Source organism: Mesocricetus auratus, unplaced genomic scaffold (assembly GCF_017639785.1).
Source record: "Mesocricetus auratus isolate SY011 unplaced genomic scaffold, BCM_Maur_2.0 Super-Scaffold_100676, whole genome shotgun sequence".
NCBI classification, from domain to species: domain Eukaryota; kingdom Metazoa; phylum Chordata; class Mammalia; order Rodentia; family Cricetidae; genus Mesocricetus; species Mesocricetus auratus.
In genome coordinates this window covers 133,749,642-133,768,295 of record NW_024429266.1, presented here as the reverse complement: position 1 = coordinate 133,768,295, position 18,654 = coordinate 133,749,642, and the positions used below count along the sequence as shown (strand labels likewise).

The 18,654-nt window shown below is 47.7% G+C and overlaps 1 protein-coding gene and 1 long non-coding RNA gene across 4 annotated transcripts; both read right to left on the bottom strand.

Moving 5' to 3' along the window:
* Window positions 1-1,230: 1,230 nt before the first annotated feature.
* Window positions 1,231-6,344, bottom strand: LOC121136741. 3 transcript variants are annotated; one of them, XR_005873842.1, is made up of 7 exons: window positions 5,345-6,344; window positions 3,964-4,038; window positions 3,554-3,634; window positions 3,308-3,445; window positions 2,461-2,787; window positions 1,727-2,358; window positions 1,231-1,373 (listed from the first exon to the last, which is right to left on the bottom strand). It is a non-coding gene; the product is annotated as an uncharacterized LOC121136741 (long non-coding RNA). The 3 variants fall into 3 exon arrangements; XR_005873841.1 differs by having other exon boundaries at window positions 2,257-2,358; XR_005873843.1 differs by lacking the exon at window positions 2,461-2,787 and having other exon boundaries at window positions 2,257-2,358.
* A 539-nt stretch (window positions 6,345-6,883) lies between these two features.
* LOC121136549 (sperm motility kinase 2B-like) lies at window positions 6,884-9,449 on the bottom strand. Its single transcript, XM_040737089.1, has 2 exons — window positions 7,410-9,449; window positions 6,884-6,920 (listed from the first exon to the last, which is right to left on the bottom strand). Exons 1-2 carry the CDS (start codon window positions 9,437-9,439, stop codon window positions 6,884-6,886), a joined length of 2,067 nt encoding a protein of 688 aa, XP_040593023.1. The 5' UTR covers window positions 9,440-9,449.
* Between the last annotated feature and the right edge of the window lie 9,205 nt (window positions 9,450-18,654).

Below are 18,654 nucleotides of genomic sequence, written 5' to 3'. Positions count from 1 at the left end.
ATAAGGACACCCACACTTGTAAAAAAATGTTTTCTTGGAAGCATGCCAGCCTTCTGATCTTCCAGCTTGTGTATAAGTTCTTTCTCTGGTAAATAAATATATCAATTTCCATATTGCATTGACTGTCCTTGTCACCCAGCAATACTACTTTTGGTCATATACCCAAAAGACGCACACCACACCACAGGAGCATTTGGTCAAGTGTGTTCATAGCATTATTTGTCATAGTAGAACCTTAAAAACAACCTAGATGCCCTTAGGATGCATAAAGCAGTTGTGGTACACTTACACAATTGAGCATACTCAGTGGTAAAAGCAAAGGAAAACAAAACAAAAACCATCTTGAATATTGCAGGCAAAAGGAAGGCAGTAGGAAAAAACATCTTGAGTGAGGACTAATATGGCATATTCACTCATAAGTGGATATTAGATATTAAATAGAAACCAACCAGTCTACAGTCCACCACCCCAGAAAAGCTAGGTAGCAAAGAGGACCCTGAAGGGACATACGTGGATCTGCCTAGGAAGGGACATAGAGAAGATCTCCTGAGTAAATTAGGAGCATGGTAGAAGGTGAGAGGGGAGGAGGGAAGGGGACTGAGGAGGAGAACATGACATAATGGGGTGGTCAGTTAGGGGGAAGGACAGGGCAGGAGAGCAAGAGAGATATGCTATGACAGAGGGAGCCATTAGGGATGAGGAAGAAACCACAGAGATCCACAATTAACCACTGGCCTAAGCTTCTGGAGACCAGTGAAAGAAAGGGAGGAATGCTAATATGAGCAAAGGGGTCAAACCAGGATGGGAGAAAATCACAGAAATAGCAGACCTGAGCTAGCAGGAGCCCACTGTCTCCACACAGACAGCTGGGAAACCTGCTTAGCACTGATCTAGGCCCCTGAATGCAGTTGACCGTGGTGTGGCATGGGTGGTAATTGTGGGCCAATGGCAGTAGGAATAGGATCTATCCCTGTGCATGAACTGGATTTTTGGTGCACATTCCCAATGGAGACATACCTTGCACAGCCTAGACACAGCGGTGTGGGCCTTGGTCTAGCCTCAACTTGGTGATGTGACAGACCTCATTGACTCCCCATGGGAGACCTTACCCTCTCTGAGGAGAAGATACAAGTTGGGATGGGTAAATGTAGGAAGGAGCAGGAGGGGAGGGAGGGTGAACTGGGATTGGTATGGAAACAGAATAAATACAGATAAAAAAACAACAAAACCTCATTAAACAACACAGTTTATTTCCTACTTAACAAACACAACTCAATGATATAGGGGGTGCTAGTAGAGTTGATGGAGGTGGTCTTCTATTCTCCGTAGTGCAAGGCCGTCTCCCTTGGCTTCTGAGAATTCCTAGGCCCAAGCTGCAGAGAGCAGAGACATTAGGTGACACAAGTGCTAACAACGCTGAGAACACCTTGTCAGCCCACCTCCTGCATCTGCTGGTCTGTAATAAGAATCCCAAAGGCTTGGCTTGCCTGGCTCTGTCATCACCTAGCATCTAGAGAGGACCACCCCAGTGTTCTCAGCAGCATCACCCTGTTTTACTCTCCTGGTTTTGCCACCAGGATGCTCCTGCATGACGGTCAGGTCTTCCAAACGCTACCTGGTCCTTCAGCTAACTTTGTGCTTCTTTTTTATCACTATGCTTACTTTGGTGTCGTGTGGTGTGTGTGTGTGTGTGTGTGTGTGTGTGTGTGTGTGCTGATACACTCACCTGTAATATGTTTACAGTTGTGTGCTTGTGCATCTGTGTGCTTGTATATATCCATGTGTATTCTCTAACTTTTAAGTATGTAGCACATGTATTCCCTCAAATGTCAACTCCGAGATGCTGTACACCTTGTGTTTTGGACACAGGCTTTTTCAAGTCCAGCAAAGTTGATGCACCTGCAGCCAAGGTTGGTGGTGTTTGTGGTGGTGCACGACTTTGATCCAAGCACTTGGGAGGCAGAAGCAGGCAAATGTCAGTGAGACAAAGGCCAGTCTGCTCTAGAGAGACAGAGACAGACAGAAAAACCCTGTCTCAAAAACATAATAAAACAAAACAAAAAGGACATGCACCTGTCTCCATCTCAAGTGCTGGGGTAACAAGCCTCAGCCAGCCTGCTGGTTTTCCCTCACTTTCTGGGGAATGAACTCATATCTCACAATGAAAGCAGGCACTGTATGGACAGACAGGCACGGTCCCAGGCCTCCTGTGCTTCTGAATCTCACCCAGGTGTGGATTTCACAGTCTTTACTCACAACCCAGTCATCTCCACTGTGGAGTGCAGTCCAGGAGCAGCAGTGTGTCTATGAAATTTGTCCAGGGACATCTGAACAGCCCAGCTCTGAGAGCTATTTTGTCTGTAATCATAAATGGGAAAAAGGAATGAGAGAAGGAAGGACAAAACCATGTTAGATGTGCTTAGCAGGGCAAGCCTCCAGCCACCCCGTTCTGAAACCCACCTAAGCACCACAATCTTTTTGAAGCAGGGACTGCAGCAGATCACGTGCCCTAACAGGGAACAGGTTTAGAGAGGCCACAAGGGGGCAGCAAGACATCAGAATGTCCCTCAGCTTCAAGAGCCAGCTGCATTCTGCCTTTCTCATTGGCACAGGAGGGAGTCTCCATGCCCTCCATGCCTCCCTCCTCACTCCTCCCACATGACCAGTCGGAAGTACTCCCTGAAGAGCTCCTTAGTGCAGTGCACAGGCGATGACTCAATGCTCAGGCCAATTGCAGATGTGAATCACATCTGGATGCTCTCGTTTCATGTCTCCATGGGAAGGCATCTGATTCATGAAGAATATGAGGTTGTGATGGGCTTCCATGGCATTCTTTTCTCAGATATGGGCATTTAGATTTGGGAGTAGGGATTGCTTATTAAAAATAATGTCATTCCTCCCAGACTGGCCTCAAACTCTCTGCTTTGGAAGATGACCTTGACTGCTTCATCCACTTGTCTCTACCCCCAATATGAGGGAAGGTCCACCTGGCTGTAATTTGTGCTGGGAAAGAACCCAGGACCAAGAATCACTCTGCAGGCTGGACACACTGATCCCTAGTCCTCCTGGTCACACTCTGTTTTTAGAGAGATATCTCACACTGCCACCAAAGCTAGACTATGTCTCCTTATATTGCCCAGGCTGGCCCTGACTCTATGGCAAGTCTACAATCTAAGCCTCCAGAGTCCTGGAATTATTGGCATACTCCTTCACCCTTGCTCTGCCATCTAGTCTTAAGAGAAATCCACAAAGTGCCTAGAAATGGCAAATGGGAGGGAATGAGAACCCAGGGGCGAGGGCACTAAACCTTCAAGCAGTGGGGTTGAAGCTCCATCTTCCTACTATCATCAGCTGCTGCTGTGGACATGCACTGGAGAGTCTTCTGCCTTCCATCCTGGCCCATCCTGAGGGCTGCTGATCAGGACGGGGCTTCAAGGATACCTGGCTACACAGGTGATGACCTGGGCTGTTGCACACTGACCTGACTGTCCTTGACATGGCATGGGATGGGGACAGCTTCCTTTACCTCCCTCCCACCCAGGTCACAACTCACCAGCTTCAGAAGAAAAGTGGTGTCTGGCCACAGTTCTTTCTTTCAGTCCTTCAAAAGACTGTCAGTAGAAAGACAGGTCATCTAGAAATGGTAAAAGAGAAAATGCAGGGTAAATGGTGCAGTCCTGTAATTCCATAGGGACGACCCAGAACTCCAGATCTTCCTCAGCTACACTGAATCCCTGGATAGGCTGAGATACAGGTGTGACTCAGTTGGGACAGCTCTTGCCCAACATACAGGAAACCCTGGGTTTTTGTCCAGAGGACAAAATAAACCAGACTTGGTGGAGAATTACTGGAATCCCTGCATTTGGCACATGGAGATGGAAAGATTCAAAATTTAAGGATATCCACAACTACATGCATCACTTAAAAACAAAATCACAAAACCCAATGGGATTAGGTTCTGACCTGAAGCCCCAGCACTCAGTTGGCCAGTGGTAGGAGGCCGCCAGTCCTTGGCAGCCTGGACTGCATACAGAAAACCTGTGTCAGCATAGGAGGCGAGGGGAAAAAAGTTTCTCATTTGAGGGGACAGATAGTTATGTCACTGTGGGGTTTAAGAGTCAGGAATTTTGGAAATGACAATAAAATCCCAGGAATATAGGGTCTAGACAGTATTGAGGAAAAACAGGTAAGGCAGGATTGCGGAATTGTACATAATGAGTATGTGTGTGTCTGTCTGTTCTCACCCTTTGAGCACATGTGTAGACCAGAAATATTCATCCAGTGCTTTTACACCTTAATTCTGTTGTTTGATTTTTGAGACAGGGTGTCTCTGTGTATCCCTGGCTGTGCCTGAACATTCTGTGTAGCCCAGTCTGTAGACCAGAATTCACATAGATAAGTCTGCCCGCCCCCACAGTCCTGGGTTTAAAGGGGGCTCCAGGCCCATGGACATCCACCTTACTTCTAACATGAGGGTCTCACTGATCCCAGGCCAGCAAGCTGCCATTCCTGCTTGTCTTTTCATTCACAAAGCTCCTAGCGCCAGTGTCCACAGCTCAGCCCTCAGCTGCTCCTACTTAACAGGGCAGAGGGGTTCAGACCCCGAAATTCTGGCTTGGGAAGTTGGAGAAGAAGACGAAGATCCTGCTCCAGGTCATCTTTTCCTACAGAGCGGCCTGCCTGGGACACAAGAGACCAAGACTAAACCACAAATGCTAGCAGTGTTCCAGTGCACCTAAGGAGTTCTGAGTCAGCAGCACCACAGGGAAATAAATCCAGCCTGGACAACACAGAGCGCTCAGTCCTCCCCTGTTACAGGGCAAGACTCTGTGTGAACATTACAGCCAACACAAGAAAAGAGTTGGGGCAATACTATTCCTACCACCCAATGTGGACAGAAACAAATGTCAGAAAATCAAATGGAATTGTGCATGTGACATCTTAGCACTACTGTCAGGGAATGAAAGACAACTTCCATCTTGGGTTTTGGACAGAATGGGCTCCCTTAGCATACTTCTGTGATTCGTTTATTTTTAAGTGGGTGATTCAGGGTTTCATGTCTTAGTTATAATTTCTATATCTATTCCTGTCAATGGCAATTTTATGTTTGTATTAGTGATTGCTGTTCATGGCCTTCTTCAGGGACTAGTGATTCTTTTCAGATCCAGATTAAGACAGAGCAGCTCACCTGCATGGAGATTGTTCGTGTATAAGAAGACACACAGAGACAGAGATGGAGGCAGAGAAAGTTAAAAGAGAGAGAGACAGAGAGACAGAGAGAGAGAGAGAGAGAGAGAGAGAGAGAGAGAGAGAGAGAGAGAGAGAGAGAAGTGAAAAGTCTCACCAGGGACTCCATACTCCAGTGGATGGGGGGCAGGTGAAAAATATAGTTCTGTTACTTATATCAGAATGACAAGTCAGATCTTCCTCTCAGGCATGACAGAGTGCCCTGAGAAATCCTCCCAGGGGTGTCTGAGCAGCTCAGCCAGGTCCAGTGGCTGAGGCCAGAACAGGATCCTGGGGAGTCTCCTCTCCCAAGCTGTAGATGGTAGTTAGGAAAGTATAGGGTTGTGAGGTGCTCGCGCAACATCAGAGTACAAGAAGACACTCCTTCCTTCTCAGATTCGGTTAAAAATGTCTTTCCAATGAGCTTAGTGTTGCTCAGAGGACATGTCAAAAAAAATATGTTTCAACATGGTGGATCTCCATACGGACATGCTGGGGAGCACAGATGATGTCCGAGCAAAATGAAGATTCCAGGAACTTTCTCTTCCCGGGTTCAATTTAGGGACACGCTGGACTGACAGACCATCCACGTCAGTCACACAGACTTCCCTGTTCGTCAAGACATGACACGTTGGGACAGTCTAGGAGAAAGAGGAAACAAGATGATATCATGCCAGTGTAACTGCAGGGTAAACAGGGATGGTTTCCCGGAAGCTCTCCCACACGATGTACAAAACGCTGCTTACCTTAGGGAGAACAAGCAAGTTGAAAAGACACAGAAATGGAAGCAAACATAGCCTGGCTGAGAGCAGACTTGAACTTGCAATCAGTCACATAAATGGTACCAACCACCTCGGCAGAGAGCAGACTGTGGCTGGCACTGGGCAGGGCCTACAGCAGGTTCTGGCCCCTCTTGAAAGTTTCAGATTTTCCATGTTCAGGACACCCATCATTCCCTCACGCTGAGGCAAGTGGTGTTGAGTTCGGCATCCAGTTCTCAAAGTGAATGACGGCCTTGAAGAAGCAAGCATGGAGAGGCAGCTGGTGAGTAACTAGAGGGCAGAAGTGGTGGAGAGAGAGGAATCGGCTGCCCTTGAGTCACTCCCCAGATGAGAATTTCCAAGTTTGCTCTGTGTGGGGTCTGAGGACTCAGGTATAGAACTTGCTGTTAAGACTTTTGCGGGATTTTGCAAGTGTTTGGCAGGAGTTTGCCCTGTAGAGGATTCTAGAGGGCCGCCTGCAGGCCAGTTTCTCCACCTGAGAGCCCATCTTGGGGACAATGGGACTGGCCGACCAGTAATACTCTCCCTGCGGTGAAAAGGGTCACCCCATGGAGAAGATCATGTTCTCTGCCAGGAAACAAGGAGCCAAGGACAGTCATTACCCAGAGTGCAGTCTGTGATATTTACCCAGGCAGGGTAGACGGGAAGGGTCTATTGACCACAGCATAGCCTGGGCCACCTTTGTATCTCAGCCCTGCCCTCTGAACAAGACCCCATGTAAAGCCTACCCTTCTTGCCTAGGACTTCACCTGGTGAGAGCTGAGCTGTTCTTCCTCTGCAGAAGGAGCCTGAGGACACACTACCTCCTGGACCTCTGGCCTGGCTCTCCTGCAGGATTGTCAGCATCTCAGCCAGACCGATCCCCAACCTGTGGCTCACAAGCCACGAACATGCGTCTTGACCTCTTCAGGACTACAAAGCAGAAGGACACAGGAAGGAGACTCTTAGTGACTTTGGAACACCGAGAACTTACTGTGCTGGCCCTGCAGCACCTAAGCATCCCTCTGCCTGCTTTACCGATGCCCCCTCCTCCTGCTCTCCCTGCTTGGATCAGCCTCTCTGCTGTCCAATTCTACTTCAACAAGCCTGAGGTCACACTGGAGGGCATCCTCTGGGGCTGGTCTTTCTGAAGGAAATGGGTTGTTCAGGTCACAAGTGTGCCACCATGGAGGACCACACCCTCCCTTGGGATCGTGTCAGAGATTGGTTGGGGGACTGGAGGAATCTGGAGAAGAGGGGAGGGGAAGGGAGGGAGCTGTGATTGACATGTGAAATAAACTTGTTTCCAACTTCAATAAAAATAAAGGTAGAAAAAAAAGTGGGCCACAAAGTGGGGACAGTCATCCTTTGTCACAAAGGACAGGAGGCAAAGAATGAGGAAACTGAACTAAGTGTCCCCACCTGGTTCTGTGGGTGACTGCAGGATCCCGTTTCTTTGGAGCCAGGTTCTCGAAGGAGTCTCCGCTTCTCCTGGCAGGTGGCAGGCAGCAGCACAGGTGTCTGAGGCAGTTCACCATTGTTTTCTTGAAGCTCTTCCACCTGTGGCGCCTCCGGTTTTGTGAGGAAGCCTGGCCGGCAACCTCAGGCTGGCCATGGGTGATGGCCTCCTCCTCTGTGACGGTGTCATCCTGAGTCATGGTCACGGCCTGGGTCCTCCTCACTTCCAGGGTGACAGTTGCTTCCTGAAGGATGTCCTCATGCTTCACGATGGTCTCTTCCTCAATGTGAGACATGGTCGCTCCATTGACCATGGTTATTTCTTCTGTGAGATTCCCATCCTGAGTCATGGTCACTTCACGTGTCATGTCCTCTTCCTGGGCTATGGTTGCTTCTTTTGTGGTGGCTTCTTGGTGGGTTATAGTCACTTCCTCTGTGATGGACACTTCCTGGGTTATGGTTGTTTCTTGCGTGATGGTACCTTCCTCATTCATGGCCTCTTCCTGTGTGATATGTACTTCCTCACTAATGTCTTCTTGTTGTGTCATCCCCAGTTCCTCATGGTACCTCCCCGAAGGTAGGCTGCCTGTGTCACCTGTGGTCTCATTGTGGTCTGGCCAAGAATAATCAGTGTACATTGGCACCGATGATGAGTGGATACTGTCCATAAGGCAGCCGCTTGACCAGATCATTGACTGAGAGGAACTCTCGCTCATTTCTTCCCTACTGTACATGAGGAAAAGAGCAGGACGCCTGTTCGGGTAGTCTAGGTGGGGAGATTGAGGCCTCTCTGAGTGTCGGAACAGAGTGGCAGGCATGCTATGCCTTGTGCCAACCTGCCTGGTATTCTTCTCATGCTCTCTCTCCTGAGGATTGGATGACAAGGAGAAGGCCATGCGAGCAGGCTCAGTAGCTCTCCTTAGGGGCACAGGGAAGGTGTGAAGATCTGTCAGGTTAAGGACAAGGCCTGGCTGCATGGCTCTCAACTGGTGATGGTAGCAATCTCCCGCAGGAGACTGGTTTTGGAGAGGGTAAGTGGCCATCCCCTGGTTGTAGTTTTGTTCTCTAAGAGAATCAATCGTTTCCTCAGACTTATACCCCATGGCCGTCATGTTGCTGACAATGCTAGTGCTCAGGGTGCCCGGGAGTCTCTGTGTGGAAGTAGGAGGACAACGCACCTTACTGTCCCTGATCATGGGGCGCCTCATGATTTGGTCCACAGGGGGCCTCCTGCCCGGGTTGATCATCAGCATTTCAACGATGACATTGAAAATATCGGTGGAAACGTGCTGAGGAATGCTGAAGTTTGCAGCAAGGATCCGAAGCCTCACACCGTCATAAGAGCTGCCCCGGAAGGGAAAGCGCCCAACCACCATGAGGAAGAGGAGCACGCCTAGACTCCACACATCAATGGCGTACCCATCATAGGGCTCCTCTGCAAACAGTTCTGGGGCACAGTAGACTGGAGTGCCACAGAAGTCTTTCAGCAACTGCCCTGGGGACACTTTGGCTGCAAGGCCAAAATCACAGAGTTTGGCGTTACCAGAGCTGTCCAGTAGGATGTTATTGGCGTTAATGTCCCTATGGGCAATATGGTTGCTATGGCAGTACTCCACTGCAAGGAGTATCTGGGTAAAGAGCCTCCGCACCTCGCTCTCCTCTAAGGACCCCCGATCCACAATGTGTCCAAAAAGATCTCCCTTTGGTGCGTGCTCCATAACCAAGAAAGCGGTGTATCTTGATCGGAACACGTGAAACAATTCAATAATGTTCGGGTGTTTTAGAGATTTCATGATCTTCACTTCTCTGGCAACAAGTGAGGCGTTCTTCTTCTTCTCATTTCTAAGCACTTTTATAGCCACACAGGTTACAGTAGGAACGTGCAAGGCCAGTTTTACCAAGGAAAAGTGTCCCTGGCCAAGGGTCATCATCATCTTATAGTCCCTCATGAAGGACTGCTCAGAGGAGTAGCAGGCCTTCCTGCCCTGCACCATGGTCGGGTCCTCGGTGATATGTCTAGAACCGAATTCACAAGGGGGACGTTTAAAGAAACTGTTCAAATCAGGCCCAGGAGAATGTCCACAGCTACTCATCCCTGTGTCCTAAAGGAAGACACTCAGACAGTGCAGACAACCTAAGCAGGTGCTTAACGCTCAGGAAGACAAGAAAGCACCATCCACAGCAGTGGACTGTACAATAGAACACCAATGAGGTATGCAGGAACCATCCAGAAACTCAGAGTACAAAACACAGATCACAGAAGCTAAGAGCCACTCATTGGGAAGGTTCATGGTCCTCAATCTGCACCCAACACTGACAGAGATGGGGCACTAGTAAAACCAGAAGCAAGAGCAGTCGCCAAGACAACAGACACTTGAAAACCCAGAGTGTCCGTGTGGGGAGATGGCTCAGGAAAATTCATTCAGAGAGGAGGCAGCCTCTGATTACACTGGGATGTGTGACAAAATGCTCTGTTCATTGAAACCCCAGGGCCTGGAGTAACATCTTTGGGTCTATAGATGGCATAATTCAACACATAATACCCATTAGGCCTGAGACTTCTCACCAAATTCCATGCTCCCAGAGGCAGTAGACTCATATATTCAAATGGTCAAGAAAATATTTGTTTGCCAGAACCCTAAGATAACATGTGGAAGATGGAGCCATACCTTGACGCCCTAGGTCCTTCCTCTCTCAAACAAAATTCCTTAGTTTTGTCACTTAAAAACAATAGAAATTGGTTCCTTGTGTATCTGGACATTGGCAAGATAAGATCAAGTACCTGGGGTCTGAGTATGTAACAGGACTGCATTCTAATTAGAATTGGTTGTATTGTCTCATGATCAAGGAAAAGCATGAATTCAGTCTATGAAGCTTTTTCTTAAAGGCCACATGTTCTTCTGTGTGACAATCTCTAGTGGTCCTGAGTCCCAATTTGTTAATACAGTTCTCTTAGGATTGAAGTTTTTATTACGGACATTGCAGGACACAGACACGTATTTACACACACACACATACACACACAATGGCAACAATCAGACATGATCCAACTAGCTATGCCCACCCTGAGGAGAGTCCTTCACGGTCAGCTGATGCATCTTGTATAGGAGCTCAATGGGACAGCCAGCAACCTAGAGTCTGTGTTCATAAAAGTAACCTTGGATCAGAGTGTGGAGGCAACAACAGTTGATAGGAATTAGCTATAGGGAGGATGGGGAAGTCAGGAATAGGGATAAGGAGATGTAACAGAAGGAGCATGGGGCTTCTTAGAGATTCTGCGTCATTTGGTGTGGGATAAGTAGAGAGACACTTTACTTGTTGGGTGTCTGTCCAAATAGGAAGGTCAGCTGATTGCTTCTCAGCCTCTGAGAGTTTGCAGGCTCTCTTTACACTTTCACTTACTATGTTCTTGAATTCTGTTCAGTTGCCCTGTTCCATACATAACATCCAAAGAATGGGATCTGACTCTTTTCTCTGCCCTTGCCAATCATGACCCTGACCTGGCAGGAAGATCCCAAGATAAACACCTAGCAGGAGGCTTTCTGCCAAAGCACAGACACATTGGTGCCCTTCCCTAAGAGACCATCCATTGTGGCCTGTCAGTCCTCTCAACAGTACAGATGACATGGCCTGTACTCAGAAAGTGGCTGAATTAAAAAGGGAAACACTGAGGGACTTGGAGGCAGGAGCAGTGAGATCAGGGGAATGTGGTCCAAGTTTTTGTCCATGTATGCGAATGCCACTGTGAGAATCTTGTATAGTTAATATAAACTGATATTTTTAAAGGGCAAAAGAAGAGATAAGTCCAGATGAAATGACACATTAAATAGAGTAAATTCAGCCAGGCATTGGTGGCACACCCCTTTAATCCCAGCACTCGGGAGTCAGAGGCAGGAGAATCTCTGTGAGTTCGAAGCCATCCTGGTCTACACAGCGAGTTCCAGGACACCCTCCAAAACAATACAGAGAATCCCTGTCTCGAGAAACCAAAAAACAAAACATAGAGTATATTCCAATTAAAAATAAAAATTGCCCCACATTGTACCCCAAAACAAAGAAGAAGGACGGTAGATTTAGTTTAAATTCAGAGAAACAAAATCTCTAAACCCGGAATCTATGAACTAGAGGCCACTCACTGTGTTCAGATTCACCAAGTCAATACTATCCAAGTACAAGTAGCTCACTGATATCTCAGTCTCTATTAATAATCTCCAACCAGCTGCTAACAGCTTCTGCACTAAGGACTGGAGTCAGCCTCAGCCAGAGCTATTAGTGCAGAGGAGTCTGTCATTATGAGGTCACAACAAGAAATGGACCAATGACGGCTCAGCACACCTCACTGGTTTTCTTATATATGAGCCACTACTTCCTGTAGAGCCAACTTTCCTGGGTCCACAAATTTTCCCAAATGATGTCACCTGGTGGGAACTGTGTCCAAACACTTGATTCTTTGTGGGACATTGACACCCAAACCTTAACCAGGATGTGTTTCACTTTTATAATGACACAAAGAATCATGAGAATGACAAAGGGCCCGGCAACATTAGCCCTCCCTTGGTTATGGTTTCTGACAGTCTCAGGGTAGTAGGGGCATAGTGTTTTGCTTTTCTTTTGGAACCTAGCACCCTAGGACAAGGATGTAATAACTCAGTGTCTACACTCAAATTTTTCAGGTTAATTTTCTCTTAAAGACTGATTCCTGGGTTCTATAGGATGACTACATTGGGATGTCGTGGCAAAACACCGTGTACCATTGCACCCTAGGGCCTGGAACAAACATCTGTGGGGGTTAGAGATGACGTCATTCAACACATGATGCCCATTAGGCCTGAGACTTCTCACCAAAGCCCAGGATACCAGGGGCAGTAGCCTGATATGTTCAAAATGGTCAAGAAAATACTTGTCTGCAAGAACCCTAACACAACCCATGTCGGAGATAGAGCCATTTCCTGGCTCCCTAGGTTCTATGATGGCTCAACATACCTCACTTACACATATGTGTCCCCAAGGACATGAAGGCTGGTCTGGTCAGTGGGGCTGAATGGCCCAAGGAGGCTGTTTGCACTCAGTTACCTACTCTATACCTCCTATGACCCACGTCCTCATTCTAGGTTTGGTTTCTCACATTTTCCATAACTTCAAAAACTGTGAAGCCCAATGCTAGTGATCAATATTCAAACACAGGATAATTCATTGCACATTTGACATCTAAACTCTAATACACCCTCTCAAGGTTAATACTTTTATGTGGAATCATTTGAAGTATAACAGGCTACAGATGTCCTTCACTTGGTTATGGACTCTGTGTATGTGCTGCTGTGATAAAACCTCATAACAAAAAACAATTTTAGGAAGACTTATTCCACTTTCACTTCCCAAATATAAGCCACCATAAGTGGAGTCCTGTGACTAAAGGTGTTTGTTACTATACTCAACTAATTCTAGGTGTTTGTTTTGTTGAACCAGGATCTATGTAGTCCAGAATGACCTGGAAGGTGATATGTAACTCAGGCTGGCCTTTAGTTTATGATCCAAAGGTTCACAGTGGAGCCCTAGGACACCACACTGGATTCTAGATTTACTTGTTTATTACTTAACTCCATGTCTCCTATAACCCAACCTGGCCTGTTACTGGAAATGTTTAGCCACCGTGGGGCTGGAAGTTGTGATCTTCCTTATACTTAGAAAGGCAGATCAGAAGTCAAGGCCTAAGGAGTAGAATGATGGTGTCCAAGTGTTAGGATTTCAGCTATGGGCTGCCATGCTCAGCATGGTAACTTTTCCTTTTATCATTATGTCATGATAAGTTTGTTTATATATGTGTGCACATGCATGTTATGGTGTACAAAAGGAAACTAGAGGACAGACTAGAGTCTCTCCTTACTTCAACAATGTCAGCCTATGGTTCTGAACTCCCATTGCCTGACGTGGCAGCAAGCACCTTCATACACTGAGCCACCTGGCTGACCTTCAGGTAGAACTTCCAAGTTTCTTTTATAAAGCTGAGTGTGGTGATACATGTATGTGTTCCTACCACTCAAGAGACAGCGTGCTGCTACTTAGTACAGACTGAAATTGTAGCCCTCTTGCTTAAACATCTTGAGTGGAAGGTTATTTGCCTTATTATTTGACCTATACATTTCTTATTAAAACTGTGTCATTTAGAAGCAACTTCAGACTTTCCAAAGGTTGGAAAGAGGTGAGGGGGAGAAGCCTGGGTCAGGAAAGTGCCTGCTGGGCAAGTGTGAATACTGGAATCCACATTCCTTCCACTATGCTAAAGCTAATGCAGACTGGTAAATCTACGAATCTCACTGGCCTACAGTCTGATATCCCGGTTCACTGAGAGTTCTTGTGTCAAAAGAGAAGGTGGGGAGAGATATGGGAAGACAGCACAGAGATAAACTCTGTCCTCTACACATGGTCATATGGCAGGCGTATGCACTCATATGTTCACCCATGCACACACACCTCCACACACAGTTTTGGCTGGTGGCACATGCCAGAAATCTAAATACTTAGGATGTGGAGTCTAGAAAATCAAGACCACCCTTGACTGCATTTAACTCCAAGAATAGTAACCAAAAAAAAAATTGAAAGACAGATTGAAGAACCCTGGGATATTCGTCTTTAGTTTTCCTCAATGTTTACATTTCTTAGTATTTCTTTTGTATTCCATGAAACATTCCAACATATGTTACAGACATGACCCTTTATGACAAGAACATTGTCTGCAGAACAGTTTACCAGCCCAATGGGCACAGAGACAGTTATTAACCTGAAGTATTTGCTGTGCTGGGTATCAAGTCCAGGGCTGTGGGCATGCAAGACCAGTACTCTGCTGCTGAGCTCCACCCCAGCTTTTGTCTTCAGACAGGCTCTGAGGCTGCGATTGAGTCTTTGCTCCCCTGCTTGAGCTCGACAGAACTGGGCTTGTAGACTTGTACACCTGGCTAGGTGTTGTACCCTTCCCCTATGGGGGTCTGTTGACTGCTTGTTACTAGGAGCTTTTAGCAAAACATTTCTCATCCCCTCCGCCCAGTAAGACCTGCATGCAAGTTCCTGTTTATTGTCTAAATGCTAATTCCTGTTTTTGGCCCACCCCTTTGCGGGAGGGCCCTGGGAATATAGGCTTCTGACCTTGGTGTTTTCCCACTGTACCTGCCTATGGTATATAAGGCTCCACTCTTGTAATAATAAATGCCATTCTCCTTGGAAGAATGAGCCGCTGTCTTTGTCTTTATTTTCATCCTTAGCCCTTAGCCTCGGATCGTTGTGAAGTATGGTAGCACTGTAGCTGCAAACACACTGGCGGCTCGCTACGGCTAGGTAGTACTTTCCTGTTGTTGTGATGAACACCTTGCCCAAATCAACATGGGGAGCAAAAGTTTTCTATGATTTACAGGGTACAGTTCATCACTGTGGGAAGATGTGGTGGTTTGAAGAGTAATAGTTCCCATAGACTCATGTGTTTGAATGCTTGGTACCAGGGAATGGCACTCTTAGGAGGTGTGGCCTTGTAGTGGGTGTGGCCTTGTAGGAGAATGTGTGTCACTTGGGGTAAGCTTTCAGGTTTCAAAGGCTAAAGCCAGGCCCCATGTGTCTCTCTCTCCTTTCTTCCTGCCAATCCAGATACAGAGCTCTCAGCTTCCTGTCGAGCTGCATGTTCCCTGCCACGGCAATAATGGAGTAATCCTCTGAACTGTAACCCAGTCCTAATTCAATGACAGGGAGGAGGAGGAGGATGGAGAAGGAACTGGAGAGCAATGGGTGGGTGGGTGTGTGGGTGGGCAGAGGTGAAAGGAGGTGCTGCAGCTACAGCTTGGGAGTGACAAGTTATATTCAATGTAAAAAATATGTATCAAAACTAGCCAGACAGGGTGGCACAAGCCTTTAGTCCCAGCACTTGGGAGGCAAAAGCAGGTGAATCTCAGTGGGTTCAAGGCCAGCCTTGTCTACAAAGTGAGTTTCACAACAGCCAGAACTGTTACATAGAGAAACCCTGTCTAGAGCCGCTCCTCCCCCCCCAAAACCCAACAACAAAAATTAAAACTAGCCCTTTGAACTCCTCTCCATCTCCCAAGTGCTGGGACTAATGTTGTGCAACAACGTGTTTGGCTAAAGAAACGTTTTCCTAATGCTTGGAGGCAGACATATATCGTTTGGTACAAGAAGGCATTCCTCAGTGAGCTACAGTATGATCTCGACTCCCGGAAGGGATGACTTTGGACTGGGGCGTCCCTTAGCGGCCTACCGTGGAAGCATGGCCCGGTGCTCGCTTGTCTGGAGACCTTGAGGTCATGGTGAACCTAGACGTCTTATTAGAATGCAAACTTCTGCATTCTGATAGGGCTTAGCACCCAATTCCTGAATCGTAAAAGCTTGCGTGGCTTGCCAGGTGCCAAAAATCATTTGATAATGACTGTTTGCTTCCTGAAGATCCAATCTTTAGGGTTCGATTAAAATCACGAGGCAGTATTACTGAAACAGTAACGGGGAACACGACTGAGAACCAAGAGTGAGAAGAGAGACTGCCCCTCGCCCCCGCGAAGGGACTCTCCTCTGTTTACATTCTTGATAATTAAGACCGCAGCTTCGGATGACCTACTTCCTCGCTCAGCCTCTGAGTTCTGGGAGTTGAGAGGCAGGCAGTCATTCTTCTTGTCACCACCAGGAGTCGCCCTCTCCCGTGGAACAACTCTCAAATGCCTATGGCTGCCCTGGACACAAACAAGGGGATTGTGGGCTTTGCCTGAGGCCCTGCATCCATGTTCTCTGGTCTCAGCTTTTCCTTTAGTAGAAGCAAGGCAGGATGATTTCAGGGCCCTCAATGCCTGTGGAGGAAGGTGTGTGTTGGAGAAGCACCCTTAACCCACCGTACATGGGGTTTCCCATGGGGAAGGGAAGAAAGGCTGTCATGGTTTTCGGATTCCTCTCCCACTATGTTACGACCTAGAAGAGAGGGAACAAGGAGGCAGGGACAGGATGCCCGGCTGACAGGTTCTGAACTGCAGATAGATTCCTAACCAGGATTCTATAATACCTGTGGTACAGTGGGAGAGTATGGAGGGGGAGGGCTGTGCAGCCTCTGAAGAGTGGGGCTAGGGAGAGTATTAGCCCCCTTTGCAAGCTAAACGCCAGAGAGGATCCAGGATAGTGAGAGCTAGCGGTGGTTAAAATTATCCCTAGAAGACAGTCTTCAGTTTTCTACACGTTGGCCAAGGGGTCTGTTGTCTACAGATAAACAGAATGGCAGACAGGACACGATGTTGTCCCTTTAGGTCTAGTGGTTGGTGATGCGTAGGAGAATAGCAAGAAGAGCCTTTCAGAGAGACCGAGGCTTGCAGAGGGGAGGGCTCTCCACAGGATAAGTGTAGCCATGCCGCTACAAGAGATGGCAGTCAGGCCCCTGCCTTGCGCAGAGCAGTGAGCCAGGTGTTGGGTTTTGGCTGTGAACTCTACAGAAGCCAGGGCTGCGGTTTATAGAGTTTACAGCACCCTGGAAGTGGTACAGTCTAGCTCTGGAACATGCCTGTGAGCTTAATTGCCATGGGAGCCTCTAACCAGGCAAACACCTCTACTCATTGGCCCAAGTGTTTTTTAAAGGTTTATTTGTATTTTTTAAAGTGGGGGGGGGGGCTGCTGAAGAAAGTTCTTCTAAGCTGTGGCCTGCAGGATGATAAAGAGAGCATGTTTCAGGGAAAGACTAGCCAGACTTTGCTCCACCACCCCCAGCCTCACCCAGGCTTCCTGAGTACTGGGCCAATACTGAGCAGAATCTGGGCCAATAGAGCAGGCTAAAAGGAAGCTAAGAAGCTGTGGGCCATGTGGGGGGTGGGGGTACACACACAGAATTTCAGCACTTGACAGGCAAAGGCAAAAGGACTGAAAGTTGGGAGCCAGCCTGGGCTACTTGAGACTTTGTCTATCTGTCTGTCTGTCTGTCTGTCTGTCTCTCTCTCTCTCTCTCTCTCACACACACACACACACACACACACACACACACACACACACACACACACTCCAAACCAAGAAAACAAAAGGAGTGACACCTTGATTATGAATAGCCCCAGAAAAGAGCTGAAGTGGAGAGGGGGGGCTGGGCTTTGAGGGGAGGGTCATTCATATGAAAAGACACAGGTCCTTTTTTCCTAAAAGACTGAAAGCATGCTTGCATGTGTTTGTGCGTGTCACGTGTGTGTGACTGTATGTGTGTCACAGTGTCACAGCACGCGTGTGGAGGACAACTTTGATGGAGTCAGTTCTCTCCTTCCATCACGTGGGTCCCGGGGACCCAGCTTGGATCACCAGGCAAACACTCCTACTCATTGGCCCAAGATTTTTTTAAAGGTTTGTTTGTATTTTTTAAAGTGGGGGGGGCAGAGAGGTGGCATGCACATATCCAACTTCCTACCCACGGAAGCCAGAGGTGTCAGATATTCCTGGAGCTGGAGTCACAGGCAGTCGGGAGCTGCCTGACATGGGGACTTGGAATCCATTTTGTGTCCTCTGGGAGAACAGCATGTGCTCTTAACCACTAAGCCGTGTCCCTAGTCCCTCCAACATTTTTTAGTGTGATTTTTTTAAACAAGAGACTCCATCCTTTTCTCCTTTAGGGGAGTTGGTAGGAGAGTTGAGACATTCTTCTCCCCCTCCCACTCACCCCCACCACACCCTGACTCCCCCACCCCCCACCCCCCACCCCACCACCAAGATAAGGTTTCCCTGGGCAACAGCTCTGGCTGTCCTGGAGCTCTCTTTGTAGACCAGGCTGGTCTTGAACTTACAGAGATCTGCCTGCCTCTGGCGGGGATTAAAGGCCTGTGTCACCCCTGCCTGGTGAGTTGAGACTTTCTTATATAGCTCTGGGTGGCTTCAACATTTTATGTCGCCAACGGTGGTCTGGAATTCCTGACTCTCCTGACTCTACTTACCAAGCATCAATTACAGTTGTGTACTACCATGCCTCTCCCTACTTTCTTATGGGTTTGTTTGTTTTTGAGACAGGGTCTCCTGTAGCCCAGACTGGCCTAAAGCTCATTATGTAGCTAAGAATAACCTTGAACTTACAGGCCTGATTTTCTACGATGCTGGGAACCAAGCCCAGGCTTCATGCCTGGTGGGCAGGCACTCTACAAGCTAAGCTACAGTCAATCCCCTTATATTTTCCTGTATCTTTAGAATGTCTTCTTGAAGCTGGGTGGTGGCA